General features: G+C 39.8%; 1 protein-coding gene across 6 annotated transcripts in view; it reads right to left on the reverse strand.

The window, feature by feature from the left end:
- The window catches only part of VEPH1 (ventricular zone expressed PH domain containing 1), a 238,717-nt gene that overhangs the window by 188,027 nt on the left and 35,286 nt on the right, over positions 1–15,404 (reverse strand). For all 6 annotated transcript variants that reach the window (XR_011074282.1, XM_068546156.1, XM_068546152.1 and 3 more), the window contains exon 4: positions 7,390–7,564. Coding sequence is in view for 5 of the 6 variants with exons in the window: in XM_068546156.1 (XP_068402257.1) it covers positions 7,390–7,564 (175 nt within the window). In the remaining variant the exon portion in view is untranslated. The remainder of the gene's footprint in view (positions 1–7,389; positions 7,565–15,404) is intronic.

Raw genomic sequence — 15,404 nt, forward strand, 5'->3', positions numbered from 1 at the left:
ATAAAAACACAGGAAGGAAGGAAGGAAGAAAGAAAGGGCACTCAAAAAATTTAAAATCTTGGGCTTCCCTGGTGGCGCAGTGGTTGAGAATCTGCCTGCCAATGCAGGGCACACGGGTTCGAGCCCTGGTCTGGGAAGATCCCACATGCCGCGGAGCAACTGGGCCCGTGAGCCACGATTGCTGAGCCTGCGCATCTGGAGCCTGTGCTCCACAACAAGAGAGGCCGTGACGGTGAGAGGCCTGCGCACCGCGATGAAGAGTGGCCCCCGCTTGCCACAACTAGAGAAAGCCCTCGCACAGAAACGAAGACCCAACACAGCCAAAAATAAATAAATTAATTAATTAAAAAAAAAACAAAAAAAACCCATTGTTTAAAAAAAAAAAAAAAAAAAGAAAAAAAAAATTTAAAATCTTGGTCAAAGTAATTGTATGTGTTCACTTATATATTCCTGGATTCAGTGAACTTGAAAACTCAGATTGCTGACCCTTGCATTCGGTTTTATAAATCTGGAGTACAGAAGAAAGCTTGCTGGGCTTGGGGTCAGAAACACAACATCCAAATCCTAGCACCATTACCCACTAACTATAAAATGTCAGGCCTGCTAACTAATCTTTATGAATCTCAAATTCGCCAAGAAACTGGGGATAACAGGACTTACCTACCTTGCTGAAGGGGTATTATGAAAATGATATAACAAGAGCTAATGTATCTAAAAGTACTTTATAAACCCTAAAATAATTTTTGAAATGAAATAGTTATCATAAAAATGTTTTTCAAGTTGTTCCCAGTGGATTAAATAAAAAATAAGCAAACAAACAAAAATACAAACAAATAAATATAAAGATTCCTTTCCATTGTGGCTAAGTTATTCTCAGAGTTCGGCCCATGGATGCTTATAACTGTGCAGGCCTTATTCTACTTCACAGCAACATCTGCTGGTGAAGTCAGGAAGGTGCAAACTCTGGCGTGCATCAGATCCAAGACTTGGTTAACGATTCAGAAGAGATTCTTTTCTGATTTAAGATGTGTCTCTATTTCTTGTTCCACATCTGTATTGACTTTTATTAACATTATATTTAATATTTCCCTATATCTATTGATATTCAGGTTGAATATTCTTAATGAGATTACTTTGGTAGCCTGTTTTCTAGAATATTTGATTAATAAATTCTTTCTCAACAACCTGTAATATGGTGGACTTAAAACCTTTTCCTTGAAGAATAACTGTATCATGAATTTTTAATGGCTAAGTATCTCCCCAGAGATTACAAAACTATACAAATGGATGTGATTCTGCCTTTAATATTTTAATATGGGCCTGGTATACGGCAGACACTCAGTGATGACAATAACGATGATGATGATTATGATGATGGTGATAAAAAGAAGAATCATGGTAACCGCTGATGAACGTGGGCCCGGCACTGTGCAAAGTATAGCTGCTTTATCTATTTAAGCCTCACACCCACACTATTTGGTTCCTATTATCACTGCCACAATAAATGGGAGGTCAATTTTCTATCTCCATTTTTCTGAAACAGCTCACCAATCAGTGGTTTGAACTTTGTCTCACATTGAGAAAGAAATGAGGTGAATTTATCACAATTAACTAGACAGTCTTTTCTAGGCCATTGCCAGGAAGTCAGAAAGGAATCTGGACTCTTGCTGAGACAAGATTACATTTCTTTCCAAAGACTTTCTACTTAAGTTTCAAATCATTTGAGGTCATCTTGTGATTTGTGCCAGAGGACCGTGTAAGAGGCATGTTGACAGAGAGGAATATTTCCTTATTATGACCACTGATTCAGAAATGCAGATGAAAGGACGTCACTGTTTTTAGTTTTGATAGTAGTGGTGTGCATTGCATCAGAGTTCCAAATAAAAATTTGGAAAGGGTTTCCCTATAGGCTCTCAAATAATCCCTTACAGTTGCTGATACCCTCATTTTAGGGATCACCAATAATATTGTCAACTTCCTAGGTGAAAGATATGCTAACTCATGCTGCACTAAGCATTGGTTGTGCTTTTATATTCCAGTACTGGACAGGTTTAAAAAAGCATCTTCACATAGCAAAGAACAAGTTTGAAGAATTATTCAGGACCACTGAAAAACAAATCTCCCACTCTGAAAAGGTTCTGATGTTACAAAATATTAAGTTGCCCTGATATGATTTAAGCAGAAAACAAATTAATTACCCAAGGGACATCCTTGTCTTATCTTTTTAATTCAATGGGAAAGCATTCAACATTTCCTCATTAAGTATGATTTTAGATGTAGGTTTTTGCAGATATCCTTTATTAGATTAAGGATGTTCCCTTCTATTGTTAGTTTGCTGAGAGGTTTTTTTTTTTTTTTTAAATCATGAACAGACTTTGAATTTTACAAAAGGAAAGGATATATATATATATCTTAATTATAATCTTAATTATATATATAATAATTATATACATATATATATTATATCCTCTTAATGTTTCAGGAAGTTCTCCAAAATTCCTAGGTTGCATTCTTTATTTCTTTCATGAATGGATACTGAATTTTATGAGATGCTTTTACTGATCAAATGACTTTTTTCCCTTTTAGTCTTTTACTGTGGAGAATTACATCTTGAATATTGTCATCCTTGAATTCCTGGGATAACTTTTATAAAATGAGGATAACAATAGTTCCTCCCTCATAAGCTATTAGGAGAATTATATGAGTTAAAAGACTAGTACCTGGGGGATTCCCTGGTGGCGCACTGGTTGAGAATCTGCCTGATAATGCAGGGAACACGGGTTCGAGCCCTGGTCTGGGAAGATCCCACATGCCGCGGAACGACTAGGCCCGTGAGCCACAACTACTAAGCCTGCGCGTCTGGAGCCTGTGCTCCGCAACAAAAGAGGCCACGATAGTGAGAGGCCCGCGCACCGCGATGAAGAGTGGCCCCTACTTGCCGCAACTAGAGAAAGCCCTCGCACAGAAACGAAGACCCAACACAGCCATAAATAAATAAATAAATAAATAAATAAATAAAAAGACTAGTACCTGATACAGAGCAAGAACTCAACGAATGTTAACTATTATTTTCTTTATGCATTGCTAGAATCATTTTGCTAAAATTTTTGTGATTTGTACATCTCTGTTTATAATTAGGATGGGTCTATATTTTCCTTTCTTATATTGTCCTTTGGTATTGATATCATGGCTATACCAGCCTTATAGAATTAGCTGGAGAATGTACTTTTTTTTTTTTAATTACCACATTAATTTATTGTCAACACAACTAAGTACAGGCAGGCATATATAATAACATGTGTAAACTACCAAGCAAGCAGAATAAAAGGGAAACTGTACTGTGATTCACCTTCAAGATATTGTGCATGTACTCATTAAAGCAGTATTTTAGGTTCTGTTTTGTAGTTTCATTAATATTGTTATACAAAAATCTGTGCCCATACATTCCCATAACGCTTTTTTTTCAATCTTTATTGGAGTATAATTGCTTTACAATGGTGTGTTAGTTTCTGCTTTATAACAAAGTGAATCAGTTATACATATACGTATATCCCCATATCTCCTCCCTCTTGCATCTCCCTCCCACCCTCCCTATCTTCTTTTTTAATTATATGAAAAAGTTTAGATAAGACTCCAATTACTCCTTGCATATTTGTTCTAATTTGCATATAACACTAAATGTGACAGGCTCTTTTTTTTTTTGGTGGGTTGATTTAAAAATACTGACAGAACTGTCTTATTAGATATAGGGACATTCAGGTTCTCTATCTCCTTAGCGCTCAAGTATTAATACAAATCAAGACAACATTCTGCTCATGCCCTTAATCCTTTCTCCAAAAAGAAGGACTTTCAGAATTTCCTTCTCACTGGGAGAATTCAAAGAACACAAAACAGACAAATGGAGTCTAAGCAATTTGAATAAATGAATTCATATTTACATTTAATGTAAAATTAAATAGTATTACTCATATACGATCATTAATAATGGGAAGTAGTAAAACATTGGCTTGGAACTAGCCTTCAGGGATAAATATTTAACCCCATTTGACAGTCTCTCATGATTGATTTAAGCTTAAAGGATGCATTTGGTTTGGAATTAGGGATAGACATGTATATAACACAATTGAAAAAATATGATCAATGGAATAACATCAACCAAGGGTAAGGGGTTAGTTGCCACTGGTACACCACAAGGCTTGCCTGGCCCCATCGGGTCTACCTTTTCATTAGTATTTTAAAATGAAGATAGAGTGGTTCTGTTCATAAAATTTACAGATGACAAGAACCTTGGAAGAATTGGAGATATATTGAAATGGAGGATCATTATCAGTTAGATCTTGGCATGCCAAAGAAATGAACTGAATCTCTTAAGACGTATAAAGGGATAAAAGTAAATATTTACATAAGGCTATTTTTTGGTACCCAGTATTAATTTACAACACTGTTGGCTACAGTGCTGGATTTTCGGGTTATCTACTCCTCATCCATGTGGTTCTGCTGCAGTTTACTATCAACTCCTGCTCTGAGGGTGGCTCATGACCCTAGTCCGGCCAGTTGAAGTACTGTATCCCCCGGCAACAATGATGGATTGGTTCAGAAATGGGCATGTGGTCAAATAGAGACAATAAGACTGGATATGGAGTTTCTTTTTCTTAACTGGTATTCATGATGATGTGAGCTCATGTGAGCTCTCATGATGAGAGAGGCCCATTACATGAAACATGAAAGTGAAACCAATCCACAGGAAGCAGAACAGAGTCATGACTTTTTGGGACCACATTTGAGTCCTGAAGCAATCCATATGGGAAGTCTGATACACTCATGCATTTTTTAGTCATGTGTGCCAGTAAGGAGTGCCTCCTCCTCCTTCTCCTCTTCCTCTTCTTCATCATCATCATCATCAAGCTATTTATACCTGGGTTTCTGTTACTTAAGATATAACTAATTGGTAAAATGGGATAATAATAGGACTTCTGCTATGGAATTCTTGTGGGGATTAAATGATTTAACCAGTATAAAATGCTTAGTACAGCATTTGGCATAAAGAGAGCATGAAATAAATTCTAGCCATTGTAGTTATTACTGTTATTATAATTATTATTGTTATCATTGAATGGATGACAATTTTGTGGGGATTCAAGCACTGCCTGGGTAACTGAGCTGAATCAACTTAAGACTCTACAATTTTACAATTCTAGTCTTATAAAAACAGATCAAATCAAATAACTCTAACACTTTAGCATTTTCTGCAGAAGTAGAAAAATGGGAGAATAAGGATTAGGATAATATAAATCAAGGAGGAAAATCTAAAGGGGAGAAAACTATATGTAAAGAAAAAAGAAATCCCAATGATGCCTTCTAAGGCTGTTTTGCAGGGGATATATGACAAAGATTTGCAGAGCAGGAAACTTACTACTCAGAGACACCAAGATCCCTTCCGTTTTGCAACTCAGAGTTTGATAGGCTTATGTGAGTGATTGCAGAGTTTTACAGACACATCAGTCCTAAAAATCTAACCCTGAAATATTTAGTCCCAACCTTTTATAGGTTAAATTTTCATTTATTTTATGATGATTTTCATAGTGCCAGATCAAATAAACTAAGTCATTTGCTTATTTTAAATACTTGCAGTTAATTCAGAAAGTGTATTTTGCATTTCAAAAGGTTTCTTTGTCATTGAAAGTGCATTTCAACAAAACAAAACAAATACATGAGTTAAGTTCTTGGCAGGTGCAAAGAGACAATTCCATTTTTTTCCCCTCATAAATCAGTTACTTGCAAGTCTAACTATCATGGTTTTAAAATGTGTGGCGTGTGTGTTTGTAATTTCTATAAAATCTGTACCAAATATGTAATCAAGGTGGTGAAAAAAGCATAATTGCTTTCCTGGACTTTTAGCAAATTTAGGATCATGCATAAAGAGAAATTAGCAATTCAATCCTAATTGAATTGTACTAGTAATAATATGTACTAGTAATATCAATGACAAGTCTTCAGAAGGGAGCACATGTAGAGTGATAAACTTCCACTGTCATGGTTGGGGTTCAGACAAACTGGTCATCTGGCAGACCACTGGGGTGGCTGGTCAGATGTCCAGGGTTGGGGGCGGGTACTATGAACTCTTCTTGGGAATGTCTGGTATGGTGAACAAAATCTTGGTCCTTGGTGGGCTGTAGGAATTTTGAGAACTGGTGGACTAATTTGTTACTAGCCTGACTCTTGGGTGGATAGTTGAGTCCAGGGAAGAAAGAGAGAGTTTCAGATAAAATTCTACTGCGAACTCAGTACCATACTTTGACACTGGGAGCCAAGCAACCTCGCTCTGGCTCTCTACCAAAGTCTAACACTAAGGGGAAAGACAGGTTCTCTTTCCCATCCTACCACAGTGGACTGAGGACTGGTGGCTTCTGAAACTTCAGGGGTGACAGCACAAAGGGACAGAGACTGCCATTCCAGGCAGGACAGTGTGGGGCAAGTCCATTCCTGGGGCCTCCATGGTAGCAGTCCACAGAGTTTGCTGGGCTCAGGGTGGTAGAGATGGGCATCACCAGACTATGCTGTGCCAAGAAGAGAATACTGGGGACTTTCAGAAATACTTGGTCTGGGAGCACTTTCCAGAGGGCGGATGCTCCATTTGAGCATGTGGGCCTGTGGCAGTCAAATGTGGGCCAAGATACTCATGGACCTCAGACATTTATATTAATGAGGGCTGGGGACATTTGGGTACCTATCAAATAATACCATACATTGTTCTTTGATCCCAAACCAAAAAAAAAAGGTTTCTGATAGATCTAAAACCAAAGGAAAAAATACAAGAAAAGAGAATATTCTGACTGCACTAACTTGATCTCTTTCATACAAATATGAAAGCATTAACAGAGATGTCCTGATTTGATACTTTATGGTAGTATTTAACACAATTATAAATCAGTCCCAAATCGTGTTCACATTTAAGAAGTCTTTACACATTCTCTGGTGTATCTAGCATTTTGTGCTTTTGGAAAACAAAGGATGAAGAGCTTTTCCATCTGCCACTGACAGCAGTGGGACACATTCCACTTAGTACAGACAGGTTCTGCACAGTTGATAGTTGGACAAGATTACCAGAAGCACGGAAAACACAGTTCTCCAAATGAGACACAAAGCGTTGAAAGGAAGCATGCGCCTCATCTAATGAGTCCAAAGAATTCATCTGCCTGGTGAAGAGACCCCGACTCAGCCAGCTCAAGTAACCTTATCCATGTTCCCCAGCCACCTAGTGGCCAAGCAGAGAATCTAACGTACCTCTCAATACTCAAAGTCTTACTTTCCACAAACCATAACTGCTTCATGAAAATACTTTAAAATGATTGTTAAAACACATCCCCAAGCTCAGCCTTTGCACCATACCTTGGAGTATGCTCTTTACTATAACCTCTGTGTGATCGGCCAGGAGGTCTGCCTTGGTAATTGCAGCCAGGGACAGGTAGTTGGACATATTCCTGCACAGTTCCTTGTTGCCTCTGTGGAGGAATTTCACTGCAATGGGGATGGCTAATGCCATCACAGGGGGCCGGTTGTAATTCTGAGGAAATATAAGAAATCAACAAATAATAAGTGGTTCATTCTTTATTCATTTATTCATTCATCCGAAAAATATTTATTGAGCTAAGCTCTCAGAGTGCAGCTGTGAAAACACAGGGCCCACCTTATTTTCCTTGTATTTGGGAACTCTGGGAACTCTTGTTCTTGTTAGGGAGACTTCGAGGCAAACAGCTTAATAGCATAGGCTGATGAGGGCCATGATAAGGAACATGCAGGGGGATAAGGGAGCAAAAATGGAGCGCTTAATCCAGTCTGAAGGGGGGTGTCAAGGAAGACTTCCTGGAGGAGGTGATGTCTTCGCTGAGACCTGGTGGATGAAGAGGAAATGGCTGGGAGATAGCTAGGAAAGGAGTGGACAAAAGGAGAAGTGTGTGTGAAAGCAGAGAGGTGAGAGAACTTGTGCATCTGAGGAACAGTAAATAGTTCAGTATGGATGATGTGGGGTACACATAGGGAAACTGGGGTAGGAGGTGAGAGAGGGGACTGGAGAGGTAAACAGAGGCTTGATTATGAAAGGTCTGGCACCATGCTTAGGAGTTTGGAATTGATCTTTAGGGTGATCAGGAGTCACTGATGAGAGGAATAACTTAGATTTACACTTGAGAAAAAAAAAATCTAAGGAATGTTGAATCAGTTGCTTCCTGACTGTATGTTAAAAACTAAAGTTTTGACTGAGATTCGGAAGGAAAAAGATGAATGAACATAAGACTAAAACTAAAGGAATTCTGGATCCTGAAATAATTCTCTTTTTGATGTACTTTGTGACTGAACATCAATAGCCTTACATATACAATAGTGCTATCAGCATTCAATTACCTAATTAGGGAATACTATTTGGAAAATACAAATTGTTTTCTTACAAATGAATGATATGTCTTCCCCACCATTAACCATTCTAACCATCAACCCCACCCCTTAGGCTAACTATAAAGCAAAAGTTGCACAGTGCACAATTTGTTCAACGTTACATTATTCCATTAGAAATAAAAAGTGGTTGTTTTTCTCTGACTGTTCATGTGAAAAGTGCTTCTATCTTTCTACCCATAGATTATCCCCTCTAATACCTCCCACTATTCTAGGTTTATGGCAGGTGTTCAATAAACGTTTGTCAAGTTGAATGACTAATGAAGAAAATACAAATCTATAGTGATAGTTATGATTGGGAACACAATGCGGTGGGAAGAAGGAAGGGTGGGTGGGGGGGTTGGGAAAGGGCCTGCTCGCTCCCACCTTCTTGCTTGGGTCACCAACTGCCAGCAATGGCCTCCAGTGCGATCCATTTTCAGGGCTAGTTGACTGGGCAGGTGAGTTGTTACACACTCCTTACCAAATAGGACTTCCACGGCCACCTCCCAGGTACTTCTAATGAAGGCATTTACACCCTTAGCTTCACGGGTGGTCAAATGACTCAGACGTTGACCAACCAGAGAATCACATTTCCAAATGATAAGTTCAGGGATGGGCAAGTTACCCAATTATAATGGAGGAGCCATTCAAGGGCTCTGTGAAAGAGACTCTCTCTCTTCTGTCGTATTCAAACTGCTGAGAATGGAAGATCAAGAGTAGCTGCCATTTTGTGACCTCAGTAGGAGAGGATCTGTATGAGAGTCAAGGCAACATGGATCTATCTGAGACAAGTTAAGAGAAACCTGGTGGCATCGTCTGAGCCCCATGTATTAGGCTGTGCCTGAGGCCAGTTCTATCCCTAAATTTTTCTAAGTGAGCCAATTAAGTCTCTTGTGCTTAAACTTTTTTTCTTCCCAGTCCCTAGAAACAAAAATAGACCTGATAAATCCATAATCCATTCCTGTAGTTCCACCCATTTTTCAGGTTCAAGAATCAGTCTGACTCCTGAGCAGAGAAAATAGGTATTCAACAACCTAAGCTGATGTCTCACCATGAAGTCAGCCATGATGAAAGCTCTGACCCTATTCCTTGGTGGCAAATCATGTGTTTATCTATCAGTTCCACTCAGTAGGTCTCTGTCCTATCCTTCTTAGAGCTCCTAACACCATCTAACTCTCAGAACCAGGGCCTGCAGCCAGACTTCCCTCAGATCAGGCTTTATCTAGAGTGTCTCCCCTCCTGGTAATTTAATTGTGCCTGATTAGACTGGGCCATTATTGGAGTGATGAGCCGTGGGGCATCCCTGGGAGGCTGGCTGCTCCCTGCCCTTCAGCATTAGAAGTCTGCACGTGTACTTGGCCAGGCCTTACAGAACTGTTTGCGTCCCCTGAGGGTAACTCACACTGAGGGATTTCCAAAAGGCTGGTGCATGATCAGGTACACCAATTTACTCTCTCACAGTGACAGTCTTTTCAGGTCAGACCCTTTCACACCATGAGGAAATCAGGAGCCAGATTACTAACCAGAATGTTCACTCATGGGCACAAGAGCAGATCAGAGCAAAGGAATATCTTGAGGGCTATTTCATCTAGGCCATGGTGAAACCTAACAGTCCTGCCCTACAGCCAAATCCCCATCTCTGGTGATTGGAACTTTCCTCTCCGTCAGATTAAGTCTCCACCCACCCTTCACACCCCAGACAGTGCTGAGTAAATGTGCCAAAATAATGACCCCACACTGAGCATCCTCGTTTTGTTGACATACACTTCAGACACGTGGTGTTTAGGAAGGCCGATTGATTTGTCGATTTTCTCTGTTATCATCTTATTCTATGCCCGCTCCCTTGAGGTTACATTTAAGTTGTACCTCAATTTGAACAGAGTATTTCCCAAACGCTTCAGTCTCACCTACCAATTTCCTGGGTTGCCCCAATCTCTCCATAGTGTGTAGATTTTTACTAGTTTACCTTTTACATGACATATCTTTGTCCCTGTCATGGCTGCCAAAGCTCTAGTTCTGAGAGTGGAACACAATCACACAATTCTTCTCAGAGCTTTCCAACAAAGAATATCATGCCCCAGTTACTTTATCTTCTCTGTCTTTAGCCAAAACAACTTGCAGCTAGAGAAGTATACACCTTCCATTGGAGGAAAATGTCTCTAAGCATATTTACCTGTAACTTTCTGAGAAACCACGATGGTGGCATTGGAAGTACAACTCAAGTGTTTCCTACTAATTGTGAACACAGACAGGCATAGTAAAAGATCAGTGAAAATCATATTCACAGCAACTAATGTTTTTAAACCTTGGGAATGAGCTAACCCTTGCCAGCAACAATGAAAGAACAGGCTGTCTTAACCAATTTGGTCATATTTTTTTTACAACAATTCTAGATGTCCTAGGGAAAAATAGTGGGCAGCTATTGAAGTCTTTGAAGTGTGGTTCCAAGTGAAAATTATTAAAAAAATTTTAAATGTATAATATCATTATTAAAAAACAAAACAAAACAAAACTTTAACACACTCAATTTTTCTGTTTTCCTCCCACATATGCCATCTGGAAATCTCTCAAATGACAAGAGAAGTGAAACATTAAGCAAAGAGCAAATAGTTCATATAAACACCAAGGAATTGCCACCAAAGGCTCTCAATCTCTAAACAGCATCTAGACACAGTTCCTAGTGTTTCAAGAGGCCATGGGCACTACTGACAGCAACAGGATATGAGTGAGGGGTTGGTAGGCCTAGGTGAGGCTGGGCAAACATGGGTCCTATGGACCTCCTTCCAATGGCTGACCTTTGCTCTCAGGTGAAGCAAAAGGATTTGCTCAGGCCCCTGATCTCAGGCCCCTGAAATTATTTTATCTGTATGATTATTTGGATCCCAGGAATGCTAATGGTATACATGCAGAGAAAGTCCCTGTGATTGCTCGTACAAATAAACCACTTTAACAGCAACTGTTAATGTCAGAGCTTATGCTAGATCTTGCCCCTCCATGCAGATGTGAGCATGATGGCATGTGTATCTTCTTACACACAATTCAATACTCAGTATTCAGGGAACAATTCAGTGAAGTACAGGGTAGCAATAAAGACTTGCTCATGGGGACAGTTATATCCAGCAGAAGCAAAACAAGAGGGCTTTGTTCTACAGATGCCAAGAATTATATTTCTTGACTAGATTAGCACCAATTTGAGCTCTTGGTGGAGATTTTCCTTTGGAAAATGCACTTTGGGAAGGTTTCCCAGTGTTTTATAATTGAAAAGAATAAAGCTAAGTAAAAGAGATAGATATCTGAGGTGACAGCAACTAAAAAGCTCTTTGGTCTCAGGCCTTGAATTCAACTAAGAGCCGTAAAAGAGTAATCTCAAGAAATATTAAATGCCATATATTAAAATGGTTATTTTATTGTTTTTCATCCCCCATCATGGATCAGATAATCAAATTTTGGATTTATATATAAAATGCTTGGTTCTTAGCAGCATGGCTATATATAAAATCTAAATGGCATCCACCTAAGTTTTCCCAGTATATTTTCTGACAGGCAACAAGGGAGTGGGTCTCAGGAACCTGGGGGGCAGGGGGGTGTCCCAATCTCCTCCCATTTCATGCCCCTGTCTTATGCGGCATTAAGTGAGGAACTGGTACTGGGGCCCACACTGGGGTGAAGCACGGCTAGTACAAAAGCCAGAGGGCAGTCAGGTCTCCTGAGCTACTCATGGGTTCATTTGTCCACTAATTAATTCATTCAGCAAATATTATCTTGAGCACCTACTATGTGCCATTCACTGTTCTAGGTGATGGGACCACATCAGTGAATAAAACTAAGCTTCTATTTTGGGCAGGGGGAGACAGGCAATGAACAATGGCTAAAATAAATAATTAAATGACAAAGTGCTGATGCTATTTTAGAGTTTCCTGCAGACGATGATAATGATGACAATACCAACCAGAGCTAATCCTCATACAGCACTTCCTGTGTCTTAAATATTTTACGTCTATTTTTTAATGTCTATCCATCTAATCCTCACAACAAACTCATGAGGCAGCTACGCTTATCTGCATTTTATAGATGAGGAAATTAGGGCACAGAAAGATGAAATGCCCAAGATCACCCTGCCAGTAAATGGTAGACCTGGGATTGCCTACTGAATAAACTTCTAGATGAACATGACCAGTCCTGCCTCTGCGAGCTGAAAAGGAAATGCTCTCAAAATTGCCCAATGCATTTTGCATGCCAGCCAGGGACAGATTTTGAATCTTCATGCAGCATTAACTGGGGAAGAGGAAATAAGAAAACTGAAGTGTGGAATCAAGGTGAATGGACAGTGGGGGGGTCCTTCTATAAAGAAGGAAAAACAGATACTTTCGGATTTTCCCACAGTGAATTTGGTGGCTATTTCAGTTCTTCCCTCCTCCCCTCTTTGGCTATCTCCCTCTTCAAATGATCATCAACACTGTGAGAAGATGTGGAGGAAGAGATAAAAGGCAGAGCTTACTTGGCATTAGCTCTGCTAAGTGATTTGGTTGGTTGGGGAAGAGGCTGAAACCACTGTAACTTGTACTGAGGAGAAAACTAGGAATTGGCTCTCAACATCATGATGGTTGGTCGGTCAGTTCTCTAGAATTTCATTCTAGCCCATCAGTTATGTCAGTAATTACAACCCCCTTGAGGTGCATGTTTATTTTCTTCAACCCTCTTCACGTTTGGATTTATCCTAGAATGTAATGTGCTTTGTGGAGGGGAAGAGGGGTATCTTCTCTTTCAGGATTTTTCTACAGGCAGAGAAATAAGCATTGGCCAACTCCATATAGAACCCTGGTCAGAGGAAGCTGTGGTTTGAAATAGGTACTTCCAGATAGTGGCTGGATCACAAATGGAGATTGCTTTTATAATAAAATTGTTCTTTGTGAGCAGCAAGTATTGTTATGCCCATTTTACAGATGGCAGAACAGAGGCTTAGAGAGATGAAATAACCTGCCAATCTCTCACTGATACGAGACCAAGAGTATCTGATTCTAAGGCCCTCAAGCTCTAAAGCCTTTTGTTCTTCTACCTCTCAGCATCTCCTAAGGGAGTCAGAATTTCAGACTAGGAGGTGATCTGAGAGCTCACCTGATTCATCCTTCATTTTACAGATGTCTAAGGACACAGGGTGGGATGGCAGGATAGTATCACCCACCACAAAAGAAACCAGAACTCACAAGTGCATGCCTCACACATGTACAGATTCTGTATTGAGGAAGGTATAGAAGGTGAATTCTGAAAATTTTAAAACTATTTTGAGGTAAATGTGGCAAGTTCATACAGTTAGGACCAAGAAAAGAAAGAAGTCAGTATAACCACTAATTATTAAAAGTAGAATAGGAATGGTCATCTGAAGTAGGTTTGAGTGTAGGTTGAAAAAGGAAATTTAGGAAAAAAAAAAAAGGTTTTTTCTTGTGTGTGTGTGAACATATTTAGCTTCCAATGACAGCTAAGTGGCCAGAAAAAAAAAAAAATGGCTAAGAATACGGGCAGAAGAACTGGTGGGCCCTTGCTTGATCAGGTAGTGTGAGGCTGGGATTGCTTATCTTGGGAGGTAAGGTGGGTGGAGAGGGAATCTTTGTGTGTGTGTAGCTAAAAATGTTAAGTGGTTGACTTTAAAGTTGACCTACTGTTTTATTTTACTGAAAAAACAAAACAGAATATGAGTCATCTGGATTTCTACTTGTTTCCCACAAGAACCTATTTTACAAGTAGGACAAAATCTTCTTTTCAATATTTACCGCAGGCCAAAATGTTCCCCTTAAAATCTGATTGAAAGCTAAATGCCAAAGCTGCAACCACAGCCTTGCCTTTGGTTCGTGGGAAATGACTTTCTGGGACCACACCCCTAGGGGTAGCCTGGACAAATTGCTGCACTTTGCTCTGAAAAAGGCAAGTTTACATTTAGGGCTTTCCATCTTCCATTATTACACCTTGTGCCTGCTCAGAGGGCACACAATGGACGCCCTGTGACCACACTGGCCCTACAGGCTGGAATCGCCCACTTCTGTGACTCACTTGTCCCTCTCAACCAAGACGCCTAACCCTTAGCCCTTTTCTCTGTCCTTTCCCAAAATGTCAGTGCTTGTCCTCAGGGCCCTGCTCTCAGCAATCTTACAAACTCATTCTCATTGATCAGCAGTGAGTTTCACGTTTTTATTTGCTCCCCACCATCCCCTTTTTAAAGTAGGAGACATAATGCCTTACCCAGAATGAAACATCCCTTTATGTTAGACTTTGGGGCATTTTGGAAGGGCAGCCTGCTTAGTTCTCTGATCTGGGTCTCATTTCACAAATTTGGACTTTTGTACAATCTGTTTTGTCTACTTGGAATGTTCTCTCACTCCACTTTTCCTACCTGGTAAAATTCCCGATAATTGCCCATAACCCTTCCAAATTCGATCTCCATCCAGAAAGCCTTCCAGACTCTCTAGAACTGTACTAACACAGGAGCCGAGTGAACCTACTGAGCCCCTGAATTGTGACCAGTGCAAAGTAAGACATGCTAACACACACAATGGATTTATGAGACTTAGTATACAAAACAAGTAAAACATCTCATTAATTTTTACACTGATTACATGTTGAAATAATAACATTTTGGATATATTGGGTTAAGGAAAATATCAAATCAATTTCATCTGTTTTCACCTCTTTTTAATATGGCTATTAGAAAATTTTAAATTCCATATGTGGCTCATGTTTGCAGCTTGCATTGTATTTCTGTTGGACAGTGCTCCTGGAATCTAGACCAGTGGTTTTGAAATCACAGGGGGAGCTGGAGAATAGGGCTGATTTATGAGTTTCTGTCTGAATGTCTGTGGAGTGGCACTTTGGAGTGAAATAATCTAGGTTTCTGATGTATGTCAATAACATAGTCAAGAATAATCAACAAACTAGTGGTTGCCAGTGGAGGGGAGGAGGGGCGACACAGGGGCAGGGGAGTG

The sequence above is a fragment of the Eschrichtius robustus genome, chromosome 6, assembly GCF_028021215.1.
Source record: "Eschrichtius robustus isolate mEscRob2 chromosome 6, mEscRob2.pri, whole genome shotgun sequence".
Lineage (NCBI taxonomy): Eukaryota > Metazoa > Chordata > Mammalia > Artiodactyla > Eschrichtiidae > Eschrichtius > Eschrichtius robustus.